General features: G+C 39.1%; 1 protein-coding gene across 1 annotated transcript in view; it reads left to right on the top strand.

Moving 5' to 3' along the window:
- LOC121517125 (MICOS complex subunit mic25a-like) overlaps positions 1 to 26180 on the top strand; it is a 142026-nt gene that overhangs the window by 49990 nt on the left and 65856 nt on the right. The window contains exon 6 of the mRNA XM_041798659.1: positions 23820 to 23890. Within this exon, the coding sequence (XP_041654593.1) occupies positions 23820 to 23890 (71 nt within the window). The remainder of the gene's footprint in view (positions 1 to 23819; positions 23891 to 26180) is intronic.

The raw sequence follows: 26180 nt of genomic DNA, 5'->3' as shown, positions 1-26180 counted from the left end.
CCTGAGAACCACTGCCATAGATTACTGAAATTGCATTGCTGTCCGTGCTGACAGCAGGCAGAGGGACTGGGCTGAAAGTGTCCAGGTGTGCCATTAACAGGGCTACAGCTTCAGTTGTGCTACAGTGGGTCGGCATTAGGCGTGTGCCGATCGATCTGCGCCAGTTGCCTTAATTTTGGGGGATCGGTGATTGGCCGATACTTACAAATGAAACTGATCTTATCCATCAATCTTATCTACCTCTACCTACTAAAATGTGAAAAATGAAAGACTGAAGGAACTGATATAATTTAGTAGTTTGGACAGCAATGCTTTAAACTTTTCATTTATATTTGACCTTACCTCATGTGCAGTTAAAACAACAAGTTTGTAATGTTTCACGGGTAGTGTTCAATGTTTTTCAATGAAATAAGATTGGAACATTGAAGGTGTATGCTGTCAGTTATAAAAAAAATTGGTATCGGCCAAAATCGGAATCGTCAGGTCAGGCTTTTTAAACATAGGTGATTGGTGATCGGCCAGAAAATTGCAATCGGTGCACCCCTGGTCGGCATGCTTTAAACTTTATGCATAATTTCAAACAGTTAGTAGACTGCAGTAAACTGTAGACATGGTCTCATAAACGGTGGCTTTGAATTTAGATTGAAGTTTGTTTTTCTGAATTATTTGCAGGCTTTGCAAAGAATCATTGGCCCACGGAGGCTGAGCCATGATACAGCTATTTCTGGGAAATATTGCCATCTTTGTATGCAGTTTACATTTTTACAGGAAGAGTGACAGCTTTGTGCAGAGTAAAAAATGATGAGAGCAGGTGGTGAATGCTCTGTGAGATAACACAGCAGTCTTTCCAGTGATCAGAGGTCTGTCTTAATAAATGACACTTAGCCTAAATAAAGGTTGTTATATTACTTTTTCATTCTTATTTTAATATAGGAGTTAAATCAGTCCAAGGCTATCAGCTTTTGAAAAATGTTGCTAAAGAGTGCAGTAATGCTCAGAAATCTAGTAGAGCGGAAAAAAGGTGCAAGGCTCTACAGAGCGGCCTTTTAACAACTTGTAGATCAGTTGTGATCTCAAAACTCCTCTTGATAAAAGTAGTCTTAAGCAGGAAATGACTTCTTAAATTGCACAGTTCATATTTGCTTGCTTGAAGACGGGGATTGTGGTGACACTGTAAGAGAAGTGAACACTGTGATGCTGTAAATTTCTCTCTCTATCCTATATTTAAAAAAATTGTATCCTCTAAGATTGTTCTTTGTATAAAATATAAGCAGTGAAAATGGTGCTTTAGAAATTGAATGCTACTGATAAAGTCTTCTTTAATGAATGTATTTGAAAATATATATAAAGATAGAAAATAAAAATGACAGATTAAGAAACAAGCAAAAAAGAGTCTAGCACAGTCTCACTGGTTCCATTTACATTCTAGGATGAAACATATGTCTTAATTCCATTTAACCAGTTGCTGCACCAGATAAGATAAAGACACATCAGAGCACACCAAAACCTGTAGGAAAAGCACTACACAAGGTGTGTCAGTGAATGTGATTCAAAGGGGAACAGACTCTAGCCAGCCTGAGCATCTCCAGAGAGCCCTCATAAGCCCTTTCTTTCCTTTCATCTGTCTGACATTTGCCAGGCAGAGAAGGTGTGGAAGCTCTGGCTTGAGTTAAGTCTCAGCTTCAGCAGGCTGCCACACAAGAAGGACCTTTACACAGGTTCTCTTGGGGAGCCCCTCTCTTGGCTTCGGATGGAAAGACCTTTACAGGACATGATGTGTAAAATCGGAGTAATATGTTCTGTTTACCGTGGTTAATTCAAGCCTGTCCTGTGCAGGGAGCTGGACTCATGTGGGGCATCTGTGAGAAATGGAAACACTGTTACACTTTCCCTTCTCTCAGTGAGCCTATACATATCCTTTTATATTTATCCAATATTCTGATATTTGTGCCATCAATTTGCAACATTAAAAGAGTAAATTTCTAACAAGTTTGAAATACATCTGAGTTAGTTGGCCCAGTGGGTAAAGGAGAAACTGTGTGTGTTTGTGCATGTCTGCATGGTTAGTAGAGGTTATGTGTAGTGTCTGCCATAAGCTACCATAAGCGGATAGAGTTCTTGGTGGCCACTGACTCGAGCAATAAGCTTTTTTCTGTTTGGATGGGCTTTTTAGTCAAAGCATGTCCAATCCTGTCCTGCTAAAGAAGAGACAAGAAGGGGCTGTCTTTCTCCTCCTCTCATTCTCTTTAAATTTCTCCCAGGATCCTTTGGGCCGTCTTCCTTGTGGCTGATTCTGGCCCTGTTTTTGATTGTGAAGTCCAGAAATCCAGCGCTTTAATTAGGAGAAATAAAAGCCAAATAGTTTTGCCTCTGTGTTAACACAAGTTGGAGTATAACATCATCCACAGAAAAGCATAAGAAGTTTTGACTTCCTGTGGTTTTATTGACCATACAGTCGACTCTAAAGATCAATAAGGATTTCTGCATTTGTTTTAGGTGCTGCTGCATGATTTGGTGGAGATTTGTGATTGGGATTATACCTGCATTTTGATCACTCGTATCATATTTTTTTTTGAATGCTTCAGAAGAAACTCCTTTTTCCTCTCCCTGAGGAAAGAACTTCTTTTTCTGAGAATTTTCATGTTTCTTTTCAATAAAATGAACTATTTAACTTGATGTAAAATTGATTGATTCTTAAGTTAAAATGAGTCAGAAGCAAGGCTTACCAGGGACTTCCACTGGATCCGTCTCTGGTTTATCACGGCTGCACTGCAGTTTGACTGCATGCCCCCGTTGTCTGGCAACACCGACTGCTTTGCAGTGCAGCCTGGAGCAGTACCGCTGAACTGCTAGACCCACAAGACTTAGGAGTTTCGGTTACAGAGTCACACCTGACCGTGAGAGTAGAAACTATGCACGTGAAGCTATTGTCCTGAACTACAGGAGGAGGATGAACTTGCTTGGATTAGTCTCTATTTTGTCCTTTCATGTGATTTTTTATGCTTCTACCATGGGTCAGTAACCCTTTATAAATAAATGCACTTCCTCTCTCTCCTCTGACCTGTTGACTCAGGCTCTGCTACGCCCCATTATGACGTTTTGTCAATTTAGTGAAAGGAATGAAGGTTTGGCATTTGCCTGGTCTGTCACAGAATATTTTATTGTGAAATTTAACCAGATATTTTAATTTGGTTTTGAAGAGACTTCCTGCCTCGTTCAGTCTGCTCCATGCTGAATTTATGCACGGGTCTCCGGCATCTAGCGGAAACAGAGGTCCAGGGCATCTGCTGTGGAGGGCTCTGGACTGCTGGAGCTCTGACAGAGAAGTAATTGTGCTGGTGGAAGCTCTCTCATTGACTAAACTGAAACCTATCTCATCTGTTGCTGTGCTAAAGTGGAGACGGATCAAACACGTGTCTGGTGGAATTTAGGGGTTTGTCTTACAGCATGCAGGTGTTGCATCACATGCTTCCTGTCCACTCTTAATCTATTACATATTTAAATCTCTGCCCTGTAAGTTTGATTGCTTTTTTTTTTTTTCCCCAGAAGATGGCAATGACGATCCTTTGACAGCTTTTAGGCAGATAGCTTTGCTTCTGAGTTGACACAAGTCATAGCATAACATTTCAATCAGAGATATGGATATTATTAATGCACAATTATCTTCACTTTGTAAAGCATGCTAGAAGCTCTCTTTAGTGAGGAAAGTGAAAGTAAATCAAGAAAATCTTCCGGCCAGACTCTCCTGATCCCTTGTCATCGCCCTCTTTCCTTGTTCCTCGCCATCACAACACAAGCAACTGAGAGGAAAATAGGTATGAGGCAACGAGGACAAATACTTGTCATCATGCTGCACTGCATCTCTTGCTTTCAGGATGCTACAATAAAGCTGAATTTGTTGCAGATGCTCACTCACGTTGCATCCAATCAGGACACGGTTTCAGGGTTTTTTTAATAACTTAGCAAGAAGCAAAGAAACTTAGTTGTACATCCCGGTCCATTTACCAGTGACTTTGGATGAAAGTCACACCCCTAGTGTAGATCTGACTTCAACTTTGGTCTAGGGGGATTTTTTTTTTTTAAAGGAAACCTTAATGGAAGTTGCCATTGCTTCATTCAGATTTAACACTACAGTATGAGCAGGGTTCAAAAGTAACACTCGCCACTCACCAATTACAGGTAGGATACAGTGATGCCAACTTAGCGGCTTTGTCGCTATATTAGCGAGTTTTCAGACCCCTGTAGTGACTTTAAAAAAAAAGCAACTAGTGACAAATCTAGCGACTTTTTCTGGTGTTACTTGAGACTTTTGGAGACTCTGACGTGAAAGCATGTATCGTTGTTGCTCCTCTAGCAGTGGGTGCCCCTGTGGGCCCCTTCCCATCCCAGAGCTCTCACAGGCGACCTAGTCCATCTAAGCTGCAGTCAGAGCAGGAAATGTTCAACCCTCCAGGTCCAGACTGCAGATTAACTGCGCTGTGAAGGCGCCTTCATGGTTTTCTCTATTGTATCTTTGTTTTATTTAGATTGTTAATGAAGACTGTATACAAATATATATATATATATATATAAATTAATCTTATAGATAAAAATGTAAATGTTTCACTGGGATTTGGTGTTGGCTTTTAAGTGGACTATAAGGTTTAAAACTAAACCAAACGTAAGAAAACTAAACTTCTAAGAAAAACAGAATAATAAATAGAAAAATAAACCAAAAAGCAAAATTAAAGTAACTGCCAGAGTATCTCTTGAGTCATTTTTACAGGTCCTAATACCAGAAAAAGGAGGAGTGTTAGAATTGTGACATTATAAATACATGAATTAAAAGAAGAAAGTTAATTTGTAGTTCTACACATATTTGGGGTCTTTTACTCACTTTTTGTCTCTCTCATGACGTTCTTCCTCTCTTCTACAGTGTCGATTACAGTCTTAATTTTGTCGACTAAAACTCTGACTAAAAATGTTTATCAACAGCCTTTTTCTTTCCATGATAAAAACTAGACTAAGACTAACAAAAATAGATCTGTGATGACTAAAACTGACAAAAACTAAGTTTAGTTTTCATCAAGATGTCTAAAACTGGACTAAAATGTAATGTAATTTAATGTAAATGTAAATGTCTTATGTCTCAACTGTCCAAAGGAGACTGAAGTCAGTGATTCAGGTAAAATTCCTTACTGAAAGATTCTTTTTGCACTGTAGTAAGAATACTACAGAACTTATCAGCCCAAATATTACAATTAACTTTTGAAACAGTCATTCATATTTTAGCATACATTATTGCTAGTATTAGTGCATACTATTAAAAATATTCATTGAGAATCGCATACAAGACCCAAATGACATGTTAAATAATACTGATAGCAAATTAAAACACTTTAAAGCAATTTTATTTGGTTGGCTGGTAAAATATCTGCCTGGCTGGTAAAAAATTTCACTTACCAGCCAAGTTGGCTGGTAAGTGAAAAAGTTAGTTTTGGACCCTGAGTATGAGTGTTTGGGTTTTGCTAAGTGGTCTGACAGCATGTGAATACATAATTATCTAGCTTTGGCTGGGCGTCAGATCTGATTCAGTTGTACAGTGTTGAACGACGTACCACTGAATCATTAACAGTGTATGCTGGGCCTTAAAGACTGAGAAACATCCAAAGGCTTATCCTGCCAAAACAGCGCATCTATATTGTAATTATCATGCAGTCCTCCCAAATAAACAAACCTAACCTCCATAAATAGTGTACACACTGGATAACACATAGACAGGCTGAGGTCTCGGTGTCAGATGCTGGCTATTTGTGTTAGTTTCATTAATAACTGGTTGGGTTTGCAGAGGGAGCAGAAGACTGGCAGGCCGACACATGGGAGGCACAAGCTGTGTTTGCTGTTGGGCTTAGGATGTTTGTAGAAAGACCTCCATGCGTCGGTATGTGAGTGTCTGTGTGACAGAGACAGAAGGACGGAGAGAGAGAGCCGAGCCCGCACTGTATATTCAGGTGTACTGTAGACGTACATGTGTGAATTTCTGTGTCTATCTGCAGGATCAGAGTGTTTGCAGACTGCACCAGAAGCCTCTTAATGCTCCGGTTTTAGTCTGTTTGACTGCTCAAAATGTTCTCAGTGCTGGAGGTTTACTTTTTTCAAAGTGCACAGCTGAGCTGATCCAAGATGAAACGAGTCAAAGTGAGAAAGGCTTATGCTAATGTTATGTCACCCTTTGCATTAACATACGTCCTGGATTGGGATGTAAAGAACACTCAAAAAGGGGAAAATATATGTGACATTAGAAGAAAGATTTTCAATTTCAGTCACAAACACCTGCCAAGCAATCTGGAGAGGACTTATTGTTTACCAGACTTCTGTGAAGGAATCAGAGTGGAAAAAAATCTAGTACAATGAAAATTGTGTATGAAACAGAAAGATATAGATCCGGCTTGGTTGATTAGTCGTCAGATCTAACTTTTTTTCTGATTTCTTTGTCTTTGCAAGTTCATAAATAGTAGTTAAGGATGTTTCTGGGTAGTTTTAGTTTTCAAAAATGTAGACTAGAGAATTTATCTGACACAGATGACCAGAAACTGCATGTTTCTGCCTACTGATATGCTCTGTTTGATTTTCAGGCCAGTAGACTGAATCAGAACTCCCTCAGCACACTGATCTTTCCCCTTTCTTAGTGTTCGGACTGAGTTCAGCGTTTGTAAGACTGACCTCCATTCAGATTTGAAGCACAAACTATTTTACATGAGTTTTTGTCATCATCTCAGAAAGTTCATTGGATCTCCTTCAACACTTCATCAAACCCTGTCATCCTGTTAGAAACAATCTTGTTGCAAGGCTCCTTCCCATTAACCTTGCAAAGATGGATTTTCCAGTCTGTCATCAGGCAAATACATCTTGAAAAACTCCAACCCACAACGTTTGTGAAGAAAAGAAAACAGCCAACCAGCTTCATCTGAGGAGAACGAGGCAGGAGCTAAGGGTGGGGTTTAATTGTACTAAAACCTAATAGCAATGGCTGCCACCAGTGCAGCTATTAGCTTGGATGTAGCATTAGTATAGCAGCAGTTTTATCAAAACCGGGCCATATGTTTGTATGAAATAAAGAGCAAAGAGCCATGCTGTAAGCTTTCCAAGATGAAAAAGATATTTTCACTCCTCTCCTGGCCTGCTCCAGCATGAGTTTACGATCGTTAGGGCCGGGGTTTACTGGTGTATCCAATGGTTCTGCTGTGGTAGCTGTTAGGATGAGGCTGTAGCACAGCAGCAGTTAAATCAGAACTGGACTTTTCTTTGTTTGAACAAGAGCAAAGTGTCACTCTGAAAGCTTTTCTTGGCAGAGAAGATCTCTGGACCAGCTTCAGCAAGAAATTCTTTCTTGGAGTTTCACCACAAATTCCTAAGGCACACCAGTGTGCCTCGCCACTAGGGATGGTCTGATACCATTTTTTTCCATCCCGATACCATACCAATACCAAGGTGTTGGGTATCAGCCGATACCGAGTGCTGATCCGATACCAGTGTGAACTTTGTGGACTGACTGTGCAGACTAGCAAATTATTTTAGACCTATATTTGACTCAGAACATCGCTCAACGAATAGAATCATAATTTACAGCATTTGTGTGACCCTAAAGTTGTTTTTCTGCTGATTATTCAGTTTTACTCCTAAATATTAAAAAAGCAATAATACAGGGGGCTGCATCACAGGCTCTCTCTATCTCTCTCTCTCCGTTATGCTTTACTCAAGCAGCATGACGTGATTATGGAACAGCCTGCAACTGGCTGACAGACCCAAACAAATATGGCGGTTAGCATTTGGGCTAGCGGTAGTAAATGGTTGTTATTCAGTTAAAGTGGATCAGTTTTACTGGTGTGGATCTAATAATTAAAGTCCCCAAAAGTCACACGAGATTCAGGCTTGCTGAAAATACTGCCGCAAGGGATTTAAAGGAATCAGTAGCATCAATGGGAAGGCACAACGGCTAGCTTCAAGAGGAAAAACAAATCAGAGGCAGCGATGTTTGGTTCAAAAGATATTGAACTTTTGATAAACTGTGTCACTCCTTGTCTTGTGTGACAGCGCCGGTCTGGAAGGTGTTTTAATGATCACATTCAGAGAAAAATGTCAATCAGCCACCATTCTTTGCTGCTGCAGTGGGTCCTTTACTTCTTCTTCGTTGCTCTAAAAACGGTAGCCCATGCATGACGGGCTTTCCCGCAGCAAAGAAGGATTAATTATAAAGCTAAACCAAACAGTATCAGATCGTTGCATAAACTCATGTACTCGCCGATACCAATACCTGCATTTTAGGCAGTATCGGACGGATTTCTGATACTGGAATCAGAACCTGAACTACCCTACTCGCCACACCATTTGAGAAACACTACTCAAGGCCATAACACAACCTGCGGGTTAATGGAAACTATGATAATACTCCTGAAAATAAACCAGAACAGCAAGCTGATGGCATCTTGTAGTAAGGAGTGATTTGTTTGTATTTTGACAGAGGCTTTGCCAGGTTAGACAGGAATATAATTACTCAACCAAAGCAAAGTATAACCAGCACCAGCATGTAAATGTGAACCTGCAAGGAGGTTTAGAGGCTAGCAATGCTAACTCTGCTAATGTTAGCTACATCTGATATATTTTACCTGCTAAGGCTGGAACTTTAAGATGAGATCAGTCATCTAGTTTGAATTTAAATTTACATTAAAGCAACATCCAGTCAACTTAAATGTATGTAGCTTCCATAAGTTTCTCTTAAAGCTGTCCCTATCACTTTTATTCTTCTCATGTCTTTTATTTGTCCTTCCATTCACCACTTGTCTCGGTCTCTCAGTCTCTCTCACACTCTCTTTTCATAGAGTATAGTTTGAAGGTAGTGGAAGTAGCGCGTACTCAAGGAGATAATAATCCTCATCCAAGTCTGACAGTTTTCTTGACACAGTCAGCAGGGGCCACCACATATTGCACCAGAAAAATATCTGCACACTCACACAAAAACACGCTTTTCTACAAGTGTAGCCAGTGGCGATTTTCTGTTTTCCTGCAAACAGACTGACAGAGGACTTTATTTAAGTTGGCATGAAGGGAACACAAACGGCAGACACATCAGCTAAAACCACAAACATTTGTTTACATTTACACTCAGATTAACAACATCCTGCTCCTGACACGATGGCTCCTTCTAATCAGAACTCCAGCTCTTTAAACACTTTGTTAAAAACTCACTTTTTTGCTGTGTTGCACTTTTTTATGGAAATGCATACACTCTGGTCCCTGCGTAGCCCGAGTCAAAGTTGAACACTTTCATCCTGTGAAAAGCTATCTGCTCAATATGCTGCAGAGAGAGCTTCCAGTCTGCTTATTAGTTTAGCTTGTTAGCAGTATTTCCACTGAGGCTGCACCCATCTGGAGATGAAGATATGAGTTTTGTAACATTACTAAACACTGCAGAAATGCGCCTTACATTAGAGTTGCCTCATTATTTTGCTTGACCAAGAAAAGTGCTTGTGTACATTCCTCAAGAGCTGTAAACAAATCTAAGCAGCAGCATTTAGTCTAATGATCCTGTGAGGAGTTTTTGGCAGAAACAGAATGAAATTAATACTGATGCCTCCATATGCTATAAACAAACAGACCATTAGGGAGTAGATCGACTTTTTCCTGTAGTTTTTTTTTAATTCCCTCTACCTCTCGATCCATGTCAGACAAATTTATTAACACTTTGAAAAACTCTTTTTTAAATTTCCTCTTAGATAGACAATGTGTCACAGATTTAGCTGATTAAAGAAAGCACAAGTAGCATAATACTTCAGCATTAGATCAACCTGCTAACAGCTGGTTGCTCATGATGTGTCCAGACACTCAATACTCAGGGTTGCTATGATGTTAATTCAAGGGATGGATACAAGTACTCAATGAGGCAGTCTCAAAGTGAGGTTATATTACTCACGCACTGACCCCACAGTGTTTTAGACTGCAGTAATTTAACTCCTATAGTGTCACAGGTGTGACCAAACTTTCTGGCACATCTCAGTCTAGGATCAGGAACCTACGGTTCCAGAGCTGCATGCAGCTCCTTCCCAACCTTCTAATGGCTCTTTGCAGCTGTACCAAGAAATGCAGACAACCTTTTTTTATAAAGATATGTTTTTGGGCATCTTATGTTTACATTTTTTAGCAAAGAGGACGGTGGATAGAGTCGGAAACGGGGACCAGAGACTGAGGGAGAGAAATGCAGGACAGGCCATCTGAACCTGTGCTGCTCATGTACATGGGACTTGACCTAACTACTGGGCCATCTGTGCCCCAGAAAACCTTTTAACACCAAAAGATAATTTTTTAATGATATTTCTACATTATTTAACTATACAATGTGCATCTTTATCATTTCTTTATTAATTAATTTTTTTAATTTTATTTACATAAATGTGTGTCATGTCATGCATCTTGTCATGTGTGGGGCCAAATGGTCAGAGCATGGTTTTGTCACATTGTGACACATGAAGTCAAAGTTTTGTGCACGCCATGGGAGCTAAGTTGCCTAAGTTGTCTGTAATCCGTTAAGCACATCACGAGGGACTGAGGGAAATGTGGAAAAGATGACTTAAATGAGTTGCATAATAAGCATGTACATTCATTGGACCAGAAGAGGTTAAGGTTTATTAGCTGAGGGTGGTGGTGAAATTGTGAATGACAGTGTGGAAAACTAACCTCCAGTTTCCACATACTCCACCTGTGCAACAATCCAGGTGACGGTGCTTTGCTCTGAAGGAGAGCGACCTCTTGTACTGGAAGCGTGTCTGGAGTGCTGCACAGCTCTGATTGTTTGAGATTCCAGATCAGGTGAAAGAACTACAAGTTCATGCAGGAAAACTATGTAAACAGTGCATTATTTTGCCTTCCTGTGGTTGATTTGCTGTTCATTTTGACTTGATTTCATGATTTTTTTTAGGCTTCTGCCATGGGTGAGTACACTATGAAGTAAAAGTTGTGTGTTGTCTTCAAAAGATTTGGGGCTCCATGTAAAACTATGGGTGTTTCTTGTGCTACAGAGTGAAATGGTGTTGATTTAGTGATGATTTAGACCATATTTGTGATGTGTTTTGACCCACTCTGCTCCATGTGATTTGGCAGCATTTGACACTCAGAATAGACCTGGCATGTATCTCCAGCGAAGCTGAGTGGAGTGACAATGGAACTGCAAAGACTGGCTAGAAAGGGAGCAATTTTCTCTGCAGTTCACTTTTTAAATAGATCGAGATGCAGGTGGAGTATGTGGAAATTGGAGGTAAGACTAGAGCATACAAGGTAAAGAAAGAAGGAAAGTGTGAAGTGATCATTAATAGTGGGCTGTTCGGGCCAAAAAAATAACTAAGCTCACGTTGTTGCTGTTATTCTCTACTGTGCTGCTGTGAAGTCTTTATAATTAATAAAAAGATTGATGAGTTTAGTGATGATGATTCAAGTACAATACATACATACAAGTTTTTGCTAAATATTTGATTATGTAGAGCACATTATACAAGTGAGTATCTGTGTTGTAAAAGAGGGAATAATTGATTTCTGTGCTGAAGAAAGCATGTGTGTAAACGAGGAGCTGTCCGTGGTGCTGAAGACGGCAGACTGACAGCTATCAGAGAGAGAGAGGCTGTGAACAGCTGATCCTACTCGCTTCTCTCCAGGACATTTTGATTGCTTATCATAATTTCAACGGCCTGTCCAACAGACTGTGCATTGCTGATGCAGTCTGAGTCGTAATTATTAAATCTGTTGCTTATTTAATGGGCTGACAGATGTCTTCTACTGCATTCCTGTGTGCAGCATATTTAGTGTTGATATAATCACACGTTTGGTCTCTTGACTCTACAAGTGATTGTCTTCTCTCCTATGAATTATTTTACTGACTGGTAGTTTAAGAAGTATTTAAGTGGGGAGGTTTAAAGCTTGGGTTGGTTTGGGGGAAGGTTGAGGGTCTAAATTAAATGTTCTTTAGCTCTTGTCTTTTTGTTTATCTGTTTTATTTGTTGCAGATAAAATAATCATCTCTAAATATGTATGCTAAATAGGAACATAAAGTCATAACTTTAGACCTTTCTGTGGTCATTCTGTTAGTCAGAATAAAAAGCTAACTGTCTTCCATTAGCGACTTCTGTGACCTTTAAAGGGCCACATTACCCAAGTCATGCAAATATGAGCGCTACACCTAAATAGAACATACACACTGTGAGGCATATATTCAAAGAATCTGACATAAAGACATGTTTCTTAAAGCTCACACACACAGAAAATACACATACAGTCAACAAAAAGCCCAAGGTCAAAAACGTGACACCACAGAAACTCTTTTGTGTTGTTTAATGAATGCTGCCTCCACTGTAAGGTCAGACCAAAAGGTCAGATGAAGTAGGAGTGTGTGTGGGTTAAAAGAGTGGACCTTTTACATTTAGATCAAAGAGTACCCTCTGTGTGTGTCTGAGTTATTTTTCCACTCACCTGTAGATGCTGCTTTCTTATTCTGTAGGGCATAGAGGCTGCGTGCTGCTTGTAACACACTTTAGTTAGGATAAAATGGCCTCACCAACAGCTCCTGATCCTCATCTTTAAATCCAGATCTGACTGATGGCAAGCTTGTAAGTCTTGTTCTGTTTCCAGTTCCCTTTGACATTTATCAGATGTTCTTTTGATGAGCCAAAGCAAATGGGAATACACTGAGGAGGTCAGATCTTCAACTTTTCAAGTTTTGGATTAAGTGCTAAATTTTGATTGTTAATCTCAATTTGTCACATCTATAATCCCATGTTTAAAAATCAGTTACTCTGCATTTAAACATTTGAGTCTATATTGATAATGCGAAGCAGTATCTTGATTTTGGACAAAAATAAATGCAACATAAAACCTTATACCTGTGCATGATGTGAAATTAAAAAGCTGTAAGCTTCTTTCTAGCTGCTGTCAAAACCATGACAACTGAGTGACTCAGCTTAGCTGCACTAAATACTGCCAAACATTTCATCGGCATTGTGCTCAGTCATGTTGTCCTTGTCCTCGATTATAGTCTTCATCTTCATCTTCTCACTCAAAACATTGATAAAAGAACCTACGCAGTGTTAAAAGACACTCATACATCAGAAAGCAGATATTGAAATATGAATTTACTCTTGGAGACCATGAATAAGATACAATTTTAATGTCATGGACATATATAATTGTTATTAAGTACTCTATACTTAAACACCTTTTTAAGTTGTAACTGAATAATGAAAGAAAGAGTGGCTGAAGATAATGGTGAAAAGTTTAATATACCATGGTCCAGTTTCACGAAAGAAGAGGGCTACTTTTGCAAGAGTTAAACTTAGGAAAATTGGTGCTGCACACTTAAACCAAGTCACAATCCTGATGTCATGCTGTGCAATTACACGATTGCATTAGAGGCTACAAAAGGTTTACAAAAATAAAAAATAAAAACAGACCTGTTATTTTACAATAGGGCCACTTATGTATTTTGTAGAAGAACCTTAATTGTCAAAACAGGAAAAACTTTTACTTTGGAAAATAATAAATTATTTTGAAAGCACTAATGGAAAAACTTATCCATTTTTTTGCTACATAATTTTGTTTGTTTTGAGTTAAGAAATGCACACTTCAAACTCTCATTATTCTTTGCATTGTCCCTGACAAGGCTGTCTATCAGGGGGATTAAAGGAGAGAGCTTTATTGTGGTTAACTGTAAAGTTAAGCTGTGGTAACAGTTTTTATTTCTAACCTGAATAAAAGCTTTTTGTATCAAAGCAACACCAACAAAATATTATATTAATGCTATAGGACAGTAAAGTCTTTTTCAAAATGTAAGCCCCTTTTCTAAATACAGAATTATCTTTTTTAGATATTGTTCAAAATGTGGATGGGCATATCAAATTAAACCATTGGGAAAGTAATGTCAGCTGTCAGAAACAGTAGAGACAGGAAGAAGAATGTTATATATAAAGTGACTAAGAGAGTTTAAGTGGCAATAAATTAGTTATAAGAGTCAAAAAGTGGCTGAAATAGGTTATAGGTGGCATAAAAGTTGTGAAACTGGGTCATAAGTGGCAGTAAATAGTGAAAATGGGTTAGAAGTAGCAAATGGGTGTTATAGTGGCAAAAATGGTTGAAAAAATGACCAAAAGTTGTTAAAAAGTGGTATGATTAAACAACTTCAAGATCAGTACCAATCATAGCTTCACACATTTTTCAGTTCCAAAATGAAGTAGCAGTCGGCGAAGGCGCTAGCACCAGTGCTACTTATCAAACACACCTGTACTGACATCATAAATAAAGGACACCTGGGGAGAGCCCATTCTCTGGGTTTTTAGGGGCCAAGCCAATCCTGTAGGCGGGCCTGGTCCTTGATAACAAAACAGACTCATGATACAGTTTAACTGTTAAATTGTTTTCAGTGCTTAAAGTGGTACACATCAGTAGTACCAGCACTAGTAAATTTTACCACTTAGCATACTGGGACAGATCAGTTTGGATCAACTTTGTTATTTCTTTGTAGATTAAAAAATATTACATAGGTATGTAATGCAATTCAGCTAAAGATAATACTGATGATTTTTGTTCCAAATTGGCTAAATTATATCCATTATCGTGTGACACTCTGATATCAGGTGATCAAGGGAAGTTACGACAATTTTTTTTTTTTTTTTCACTTTAGACCCTGATTCAGATTCAGAAAACTTTATTGCCTGTTGTGACAGAAAATTGCCCTTGGCATGGCTCAACATACAGTCCACCATACAACCAAAACACAAAACATATAAAACAAGACAATACTAAAAACAGAGTAAAAGTGGTTAATGCAATTACGTTACAGGATAAAAAGATAAACAGATAAACTTCATAATAACAGTAGCTGTTGGGGTAATGTTTGTTGTTTATTGAAGATGTTTATAGCAGTCGGAATAAAATCATTTCTGTAACTGTTTTTCTTAACTGGCAGGACTTTATAGCAACGACCTGATGGTAAAAGCTGAAAAGATTCATGTAGTGGGTGTGTTGGCTCAGCTGTGATGTGGTTTGTTTTTCTTCTAACTGCTTGGGTGGGATCGTAATCACAGTTCCAAATTGCATTATTGTCCAGTGAAATCACAGTTGCACATTCTTGTCAAATTGTGTAGCAGTAGTACAAATGACAGAAAAGAATAGTGTTTGATCCACTGAGCCCACACAAAGTCCCATTTACATGGTTGTAAATGTTGAAATATGCAAATGTTTGTGCAAAAATAGTCCCGTCTAGTGCAAATAATCCTTAATGGAAATAGCCTCTATTTCATAGGAGTCAGAGTTCATTGCTAGTTGCAGTTAAAAAAAAGTGCAATTTTTTCTCTCTTTCTCCCCTCTTCTGTCCTCTTAGTCAGTTATTACAGGGCAAACAGCAGGTGCTAAATCTGTTCTTATCCTGGTTCTAGTGCATGCAGATTATTCCTTGTGGATCTGGTCCTGAATTCATAAAATCCAGCATTCAATGGGGTGACAGCAGCTCAACTTGCCAGCCTCCTTCTTGAATCACAGAACCTTAATAAACGGACTTTGGTAATGCTTGCATGAAAAGAATCCACTGACAAAATAGTCGCTTTTCATTTCTGTTTTTCCACATTCAGACATTATAACAACCACCATCCTCAAGGATGCACAAAAACGGCTAAAAACACCTCTAAAAACATGCCAGACCAGTAATTGGCAGCGTGACTTTCTAATGAAACAACATGGCCATGAACAGATGCACAAATGTTTGTGTGGACGGATAAATGAATAAGGTTGCTGCTCCAAATGATCCTAAACTACACAGTGAGTAAAATTCAAAAACATGTTGACAGGGAGTGAGCAGCACAAACAGAACCCAGGAGTCTGTCATTATTGCCACAGTGCATGACTGTTGACTGGAACCATAATGACCATGCACATAAAGGCTCTCTTAAAAAAAAAAACAAAAAAAAAAAAAAACAACTACATATTGGCAGTTTATGCAGCACTGGGAATGGGGCAGTTTTTAAAAGTTTGCACTCTCTGACCCATTTTCAAAACTTTCCCTCAGAGGTAAATGTATTTGGCTGAAACCACCGTGTAAAAATAGATGTAGAGACGACTGATTTGGTCCCATCGTACCAGCCGATTTAAAGCATTTTCAAACTTTTCGTCATTATTAAAGTTTTGAATAGGCTGGTAGAAAGCACAAGTATTGGAGGTGAACATACCCTTTATTTATAGATGTATTCATTTGATGCTTTAAGCCACGGGTGTCAAACTCAAGGCCCGGGGGCCAAATGTGGCCCACGGTGCAGTTTTACCTGGCCTGCAAGATTATGTAATAACTGAATTAGAACTGGCTCACCTGAACGAGGTCTGCAGATTTCCTCCAGTATAGAAATGTAAATTTAACCTTGAAGATTTAAAAACAATCCTTGTTAAGTTATAAAAGCCTGAAAAAGTGGAGAGTGGAAACAATTAGATAAATTATCAGGGAAAGAAATTATTTGTGTTTTCATTTCATATTTTCATTTTGCATCCCAAGATTATGACTTAAACTTAGGATTTTGACTTTGTATTTCATATTTTGACCTTTTAAATTCATAATTTTGACCCTTGCTCTCATATTGTGACCTTTTAGATTCACAATTTTTCATTTTAAATCGTATCTTGACCTTTTAATCTCATGACTTAATTCCATATTTTCACTTTTTAAACTCCTGATTGAGAATTCTGTCTCATATTTTAACCTTTTAGAGTCACAATTTTGAATTTTATCTTCTATTTTGACCTTTAAACCCATGATTTTAACTCTCTATCTCATATATTATCCTTCTAAAAACCTTATTTTGACTTTTAATTTTGTATTTTAACATTAGGACATAATGTTGATAGCTCAGATTTTGAGCCTGTAAACTCACTTATTTATTTGTTTGTTTATTTAGCATTTATTTGACCTGGACACACAGTAACATTGATGATATTTAATCATTTTGACTTTTTTTGTTTTTTTTTAGTAATCCTAAATCATTTATCATCACTATTTTATTTCCGCTATAATTCATTACCTTTGAAAACATGGTTGACAGTTTTCAGTTAAATCTTGACCCTGTTAGGCCCTCAGGTTAGACCTAAATTCAGATTTGGGCCCCTGCTGTGATTGAGTTTGACATCCCTGCTTAAAGCTAATTTCCTTTTACGACTCTAAAATTGGCAGTACAATACTCAAAAAGACCCTCAACAAGAAAATCCATACCTGCCAGCAGTTAAGAATGAATCATTCGTATTTGCTGGCAGATATACAAAAAGCCTTTGCTAAGGATGCTGACAGGGGTTTTAGATCAAAATGCATAATAGTGAACAAAGCTGGCAGATGTTGTTTAAAAGTGGGGCTAAAACGCTCATGATTGGAGGTTTAGTTTTTATTCTGAACAGAGCAATCCGTCAAACCAATGTGGCTATTTGTCCTGTTTACCCTTGTGGTACGAACAAGTTCAGGTCACCATAGAGGATAATGGATGTGAGATAAATGGTGGAAAATGACAGCAGATAAACATACTCAGTCTGTGAATGTTTAACATTTTTGTAAGAGTTAAAAAAAAAAAGAGGAACGGGAGCAGAAGGACGGAGACGATGATGACAGTACACCTCCTGATGCCAGCTGCTTGATCAGAAACTGAGCAAACACCCCTGAGTTCACTGGTGTCACTTTTTTATCGTGCTTATTCGTCTGTCCCATTAAGAAAGATTAATGCAAATATATTCTACAGCGACTTTGACGGCATGTTTCTGTGTTTTTAGTCTCCATACAAGATTAAGATTTTAAATGTACACCCTGGAACTGATCCTGGACTGTGTGGGCAATCCTGGCCTATGAAGTGCATATCATATAAGCATGATCATGCCAAAAATGAGAAGAATAACATGGGCAACACTGATGCAAATAATGTGCAAGTATTACGTTACTGAAATACACACTGGACAAACATGCAAAGTGGGGCAGAGATAGATGGGCACCTCAAATATCCTGCAGGATGTTTTTTTTGTTTGGTAGCTTTTAAAGGACTGTTTCTGCAGTAGGCATACTTTATTGATCCCACTGGGAAAATTCTAATAGCTGAGACATGCTTAAAGGCCAGGAATGCACTCATCCAAACTGGATTTTATGGACTAGCATTCATGGAGAAATGTCAGAGTGAGGGGGCCACACATGAAAGTGCATCCAAATAGTTGGAGGTTTGGTGCCTTGCTCAGATTCACCTTAAGTAAAGTAGCACCTTTCCAGCTACATGCCCAGTTTTCCAGACTAAGTCCACAACAGGATTTGAACCAAGGACCCTCTGGTTCCCATCCCTCAGAGACTTTATACTTTTGCAGGAGTTCCTCTTTTTCACAGACACATTTTGAGACAATCTGATTCTGTCAGATGCAAGAAAAGGACCTTTGATAGGAGGTATTTATATTTATCTAATGAAGGCTACGTCCCTATAACCTGGTGCCCCTGCCACTTAGCCCCGTTCCTTTGTTTTGCTCGGTCATGTCCAAGGGTTCGGTATTCCAACTCTATGGAAGGCGTGTTAGGTTAGTGTACTCTGCCGGCAGCACAAAACATGAATGAGATACATCAACAGAACAGCAGCTTCCACTAGCTTTTCATGCATGTTAATATGTGAATAAACATGTTTCTGTCATGGCAGGCAAGCTACATCCTGTTACAACTTTTTAACTAAACACGAGATGCTTTTGCCCAGCAGAAAAGCTATGGACTGTGGTTACCAAAGGCCCCAACAAGTCAACCGTGCAGCGCGATGGCAACAAAGAGCCAGCACTGCTCCAAAGTCCAAGTCCAAGTCCCACAATGCTTCCAGAGGGCTGAACAGTCCATGCTAGCTCTCAGTGCCCACCATGCCAATGCAGAGACAGTTCTTACCTTACTCTACCACATGACCATCACAGCCCCAACAGCATTGCCAGCATCAACAAACCAAGACTCCATACATGTAAGCTCCAGGGAGTGACGATGCTGATACCCTAGTATAGCCAGGAAAGGACAACTATTCAATGGAAAGAGAGGTGAATAGACAGAGCTTAGCAAGAGAGTGGAGGATGCAGAGCAAGGGTGAGGTGCCCTACTCCCCAGTTGTCATGAGATGAGATAGAAAATTAGGAGAAGAAGAGAGTATGAGAAAAAAACGAACAGAGGAGTTGAGGGTTTGACAGACTTTTATTTTCTTTTTTTTTGCAAACTCAGTCCCTTCACTCCCATCTCTTAAAGTTTAAAGATTCAATTATTTATCTTGCTTTGTTGAAAACTTATAGCTAATGTAATTACTCCAGCTAACAACAGAAATCTTTTTTTACGCAACTCCAGCATTTCATTGCAGAATCTCTACGTATTCTACCTTTAAAGCCTGTGTAGTGGCGGCTGGTGGAGGCAGTTTTCTGGAACTGTTGTAAAAGTTTCTGAGGCGATGTGTCATTGAGATCCTAGATTATGTAAAAATAGGAGCTGGATTTTAAAATACCCCAATATCCATCAGTGAGTGCTACTCTTGTCTTCATGCGCACTTACAGCATTTGGACTGAAAGTATGGGCTTTAGGCCCCATCTGTCCAAATCGGTCCACATTAGTAGCCAATCATATTTGTTAATAACAGCACTGTTGCAATAAATATCATGGTCCAATATTAATTTTGGCATGGAATATACTTTTCTGTTTGACAGCCAGTCTACAAGCCTCAATTCAGATGTCCTGCACAGTAACTCCTTATATTCCAGCTGTGGCTCTCTCTGTGATATTCTAATTTCATTTTAGCCATATTTAGGAGCTTGTTGTTTTTCTTTAAGTGCATTCAAATGTAACCGTCTCTATAAAGAGTTCTTCTGTCACAGGCAGAACTTCTTTTGTATCTTCCAAAGGTACTTCTTAGATACACATGCACTCACTTATCACTCTCTTTATTCTCTATCCTTCTCTCCAGTCTCTCCACTCTTACCTCGGTGCCTTCTGCTGCTTCTCTTTCTTACATTTTTCTCCCACTTCTCGGCGAGCTTTTCTGTTTTCTTTCCGTCATCCTTCCCTCCCCAGCTGGTACAGTTTGCTGCTTAAATATTTGGGGGGAGATGCCGAGTGCTGGAAGGCCTAAGGAGGATCAGCAAAAGGAAAGGCTGCAGTTGTTGTGGATTAGCTGCTTGTTTTATCATAATACCACTGCCTGCCTGCTTGGAGTTTGGTGCTCACCGAGCAAGCTGCAATATCACGATTTCTTAAAAAATGCATGAGTAACGCCACTCATTACCACTGAGCTCTAGTTTTTCTGGAAGGGGGAGGAATCTCAAAGCCTTCCTTTGGCTAAACACTCGTTTTTAAAACTTGTATATTTTGTAGGTTTAGGTTAAAAGGGGTGATGATGGCCTCAGTGTTCCTTTAACTTTAAGAAATGTTTATTTCTGTTTCACAAAGAGTTTGAGTTCTTTAAATTTCTAGCAAATTCAAGGACATACGAGAAAAGGGAGACAGCTTGAGATGAAGGAAATAGAAATAAAAGAATGGCATTATGGGAAGACATTTGGTCATATGGGGAATATTTCAAAAGTAAACCATTAGAGTATGAGTTTTGGATATATGAGAGGAAGGACAGAAGGGTGGGATTACTTCAAAAGTTGTGAGTTTTAGTGATTTGTTTGTTTGTGTATGTTCACATTATAAAGGCTTCATTCACAGAAACAAATCTTTACTTAGCATAAAGAAAAGTCACCAGGGACATACGCCTCTTAAATATATTTAAAAGAAGTTCAACAACGAGAACACCAGACGTTTATTAGCATTATTATTATTAACACTAATCGGTAAATATCTGGGAAGTGAGGAAACAAGTTGTTGGAGTTTCGGAAGAGCAATGTTGTCCCATTCTCGTCCAATTAGGATTCTAGCTTCTCAACAGTCCTGGGTCTTCTTCGCCAGTTTTTTTGTTTTAGGATGCACCAAATGTTTTCTATTTATGGATGTATTTATTTACATTTATTCAACCAGGAAAACCTAATTGAGATTAAGGATCTCATTACAAGTGTGTCATGGCAGCAGCACAATTAAAGACACAGATATAAAAATGGAGCCATTACAATCACAGAAATAAACAATCCTGAGTCATTGAGCAGAAAGTCATCGATCAAAACATCTTCAACCTGATGCATCTGCATCTGATGCATCTTCCTCCAATGATTTTGATCTACCTTTAAAAAGATCTAAAGCAACCAGCTCCTCAAGACATAAGACCTGCTGCTGCAGACTCCAGGCTGCAGGAGCAGCATACCTGAAACCCCTTTTAACCATTTCAAGATGCACTTTGGGAACAGATAGTTGTGTGACTGAGTCACAGTGCAAAGATTGTGGCTCCCAGCACTTTTTACATGAATAAAATCACGAAAGTATGAAGGAAGCGGGTAAAGTATAGTCTTATAAACAAGGAGATACCAATGATTTAGCCCAGGGTTGCCAAACTTTTCAGCCCGTGACCCCCAAAATAACAGTGACAGAAGTTGGGACCCCCATGGCCTAAGGGTGCTTAAGCATAGCTGAACTTTGTGCCATTCAAGAATAGTCATGTGCAGACCTAAATCTTAAGGATTTTGTAAACATTACTTGAATTTTAGCATACATCTCACCAGATGACCATGTTTTTATTTCAAATTGAACTGATTATATGCATATATTTGTACAAAAATGGGCAAAATATACAATTTTAAACCATTTAAAAACATTCTTTGTTGTTTGAAGGCATGTCGTGACCTTCTCTCAGTGTCTCGACCCCCACTTTGGGAACCACTGATTTAGCCTACATCTGGTCAAAAAAGGCCACCCTTTAGATTTGTTGTAAACCCTAATTACCCCATGGTACAGAGCAGAGATTCTCAACGCGTGGCTCTTGAGCCACAGGAGGCTCTTTTACATCTGGATTTGAAATTTTATTCCCCCAGAAAATCTTAATAAAGGCAATCTGACCTTAAAAATTATCCACTGCAAGTCACGTAATCAGTTTTTTCTCCCACTTATACAGAAGGCTTAAATTAATATCTTAATTGTCAACCTTTATTTTTGTGTGTACATTTTCATTGCCCTTATCTGTAATTGTTTGCCAATTTTTTCCATTTTTTGCCACTTTTAATCCATTCGTGCTGCTTTTAGCCCATTTTTTGCCCTTTTTCACCAGTTTTTGCCACTTTTATTCTGCTTTTTACAATTTGCATTTTTTTTCCCTTTGTTGATTTTTTTGCCACTTTTTTGTCCAGTTAAGCTGCCTTTTGCCATTAGATGCCACTTTTTTTCACATTTTTGCCACCCTTTGCTGCTTTTTTCCCATTTTAATCACTATTTACTCATTTGTTTGCCACATTTTTGGCTGCTGTTTGACCATTTTTGCCACCTGTAACTCGTTTTTTTTGCTTCTTTTTCTCACAATTCTTATCACTTTTCACCCAGTTTTGGCTCTTTAATGCCAATTTCGCCTCTGTTCTCCCATTTTTTGCCACTTTATGACCATTTTTGCCAGCTGTAACTTATTTTTATTGCTACTTTGACTCGTTTTTTTCACCACTTTTCACCCCTTTGATTGTGGCTCATAAAGGCATTTTTCAGCAGTTTGGCTCTTTGGTTGAGTAGCACTGGTATAGAGTATCCAAAGATTTAAGGCATTCTGATGATGCATGTATGGTGGAATTTGTGGCCTGCAGTCAGGCCAGTTCAGCACCTGGACTTTTCTATTGTGAAGCCATGCTGTTGTGATAGATGTGGTATGTGGTTTGAATTGTGCCTTCCCTGAAAGAGATGTTTTCTGGATGGGAGCATATGTCTTATATCATTGATAGAGCTTTCCTAGATGTGTAAGCTGCCCACGCCATACGCACTAATGTAACCCCATACCATCAGAGATGCAGGATTTTGAACTGTTCACTGAAAACTAGAGGGATGGTCCCTCTCCTATTAAGTCTGCAAGACATGGTGTCTGTGGTTTCCTAAAAGAATTTCAAATTTTGATCAGTCGGACCACAGAACAGTTTTCCATTTTGCATCAGTCTATTTTAAAGAAGCTTTGGGCCAGAGAGGACGGATTGTGTTCACATATGGCTTCTTTCTTGAGTGATACAGCTTTAACTTGCAGCTGTGTTGACAGACGATGATTTCTGGAAGCGTTCTCAAGCCCATGCAGTGATTTCTTGAACAGAATCACGCCTGTTATTAATGCAGGGAGGGCCCAAAAATCACAAGCACCCAATAATGATCTTTAGCCTCTCTGAATCTTTTGACTGTAGATGGTAGAATATTCAAATGTCTCAGTTTCAACATCTGGTAGGTGGTTTAGGTTTTATTGTGAATAAAATACAGGTTTATGAGATATGATGAGAGATTTACAGTGTCCCAACTTTCATGGAATTTGGATTCTGAAATAACAACATGAACTGTGAACTTTTTTACTTTTTAACTCGAGCTTAACTGAAATTTTCCCACTTCTGTTGAGCACTTATTGTCATTTTAGCTTTAACCTTTGACCCCAAACCATCAGAAAATTATCAGTAGTAGTAATAATGATAAGGACTTTGATAGATTAGGGTTACTGGTAAAGGTATTAGTATGATAAAACCAACGTTCCTGAACCAAACAAGTGATTCAAAACTCTATATGCTGTTATAAAACAGGCTCTCTCTGATTGGTAAAGACAAACAAAGATGCAGTGATTTGCAAAACTGAAAAAGACAAACCTAATCCCCCTCTTTGTTTCTGTCTTCTTTTTTCCTCTGTCCTCTCATGTCTCCAGAATTTGGAAAGATACCAGCAGAGTAAAGACCAGTTCCACCAAGCTGCCGAAAAGACCGAAGCAAACGTGAGGTGAGACACACACACACATGCATGAATATCACGCACAGTAACACACACATACACAGCAGGCTAATTTGCAGTTCCAAAAGTAAGGAGATATTATTCCCCGGGGCCGCTGACACCCACCCACCGACTCACACACGTAGCCCCGCATCCACACAGCAGACTAATAAGCAGCGATAGATAGGGATCTGCTCTTTTCCTCATTTTTTAACCACTTAAATGCAAATGTTCTCTGGAGCACACCTCACTAATGTGATAAGTGTTTTAATTGGCTGCTTTAATTAAGCTGAATTTAACAATACCATATTTTGCCATCCTTGCTGCTCACTGTGGACTTGTAATGAGCTGCAGCCGGGGAAAAGGGAGCTAATTATGGTCACTGCAGTCTGTAAAAGATGCAACAGAAATCTAAATTAAAGACCAGGGCTTGACCTGCTGTTAAACTGTGTGTCACACATGTAAACTGTGTTTCCAGTGATGAGTTACAGACACAATAGCTCAGGATATATAAGTGTAAGGATAAATGAGCACAACTCATCTTTAATGCTTGTTAGCCATGTTATATTGTTATTTTGTTTGCCAACAGCATTCATTTCCTCCTGGTCATTTATATGAGTGAAGTTTATCTCTTACTTTTATATCCATGTGTGCAGAAGAATTGAGAATATTTAAATGCAAACTTGGATCTTTGTCTGGCTTTTGCTTGTCTAACTATAGTTAAACTTTTCTCCTTATTTGTTTCATTGAAACACATTTATAATCTACACATTAGAAATATTGCGTCATGTTTTGCTGCCTATTTGTGTCCGAAACTCTATTTTGGGTTTAAAGGAATCCAGGATTTTTATAGATTTTTATCCGACAGCTGCTGTAAACAACTTCTTGCAATGTCAAGGAGCAACACTTCCACTCAGAAATACTTTTACCTGTCATTGTGGAGTACCTGTAAGGTTAAAGCCTTCTACCTTTAGAAGGAAACACACACAAGTTTCCAACTTGTACATTTGATCTTGTCCACTGCCCACAGAATACAGGTGTGAGGTCAAGCTCTTAAAGAGGAAGTGTTTTTTTATGAAACTTCTTCAGGTCTGTCTGTAGTTTTTAACACACATTTCTCTGACTGCACAAGCTGATTCAGTCCAAAAAAGCTCAATAATTCTTGAAGAAACTGAATCAAGGTTGTTTTGAGTTCTCTTCACTAATGTACAGCACAAGGGTGCAAATGGAAGCGGACTGCGGTCAGGGGTGGCATGCATTCTAGTGCAGCGCCTACGATAAATTGCTCTAATGATCATGTTTGGCATCTTGTTTCTATGCAAAGTCCCATTCAGATAGAAAGGACTGGAAGTTGCACCCATATATTTCATGCAAAGAATCATGGGGGCTAGGAACAAGGTGGATAGGCTTATACTGAGTGTGTTAAACTGTGTGTCTGCTGCCTATGGGGAGGCAGGCCAAATAGACAATCATATCTGTAATAATCCCGCCAATCTCTAACTATTAAGCACTATTTTTAAGAAGTTACAGCTGCCAGCAAGTGTTAATTTCTGCCTACAAAAGGGAGAAAAGGACATTTCCTTTTTTTTTTTTCAAGGGGACACATTTTACCCCTTTAAGACAAGTTTATATGGGTCTCAGAGGTCCCCTGTCAAGTTTGTCCCTGAAAAAACACTCCAACGTTGAATTTTTGCATGTCTAAAAACCCCTCTGTTTCAGCTCTGCTCAGAATGAGCTGTTTGTCTTTAAATGTTACTGAGCTGTCTGACTCCGCCCCTCTCAGGAATGGATGTGGCTCTCCTGGAGAGGAGGGCGGAACTTACCTCCAAGCATGGAGGGCCAACATCACCTGGGGGCAGTGCTAGCTCTCCAAATGACTTCATGAGGGGAAAATCTGAGTGTTTGTTTCAGCACACATTTTCTGAAAGGTGGAGAAAGAGAGGGGGCGAGGGAATAGATTTTTCTGATTCTTGGGGGATTGTGGACAGACCAGAGGCACATATCTTTGCTAGAAGAGCCTGAAAAAGTGTACTTTGCATAATATGTGACCTTTAAGATTCAAACCACTAGACCACCTGTGCCACCAAAAGAACATTTGTGAAGGCAAGAGATAAAAACAGCTGTGACCCAGGTGTCACCAGCAGTCGCGACTCTGAAACAGCAGCTGACACTGAGTTACCGACCCCGCACAAGGAGCTGAGATGAAGAGTTAGAAAAATCAGCAAGCAGGCTACTTTTGCTTGGTACCAGACTCACAGCAGTTCTAACAGGACAGACCTGGGAGAAAAAGACAGCGGCC

The sequence above is a fragment of the Cheilinus undulatus genome, linkage group 11 (assembly GCF_018320785.1).
Source record: "Cheilinus undulatus linkage group 11, ASM1832078v1, whole genome shotgun sequence".
Taxonomy (NCBI): Eukaryota; Metazoa; Chordata; class Actinopteri; order Labriformes; family Labridae; genus Cheilinus; species Cheilinus undulatus.
This window is presented reverse-complemented; position numbering and strand designations above follow the sequence as displayed.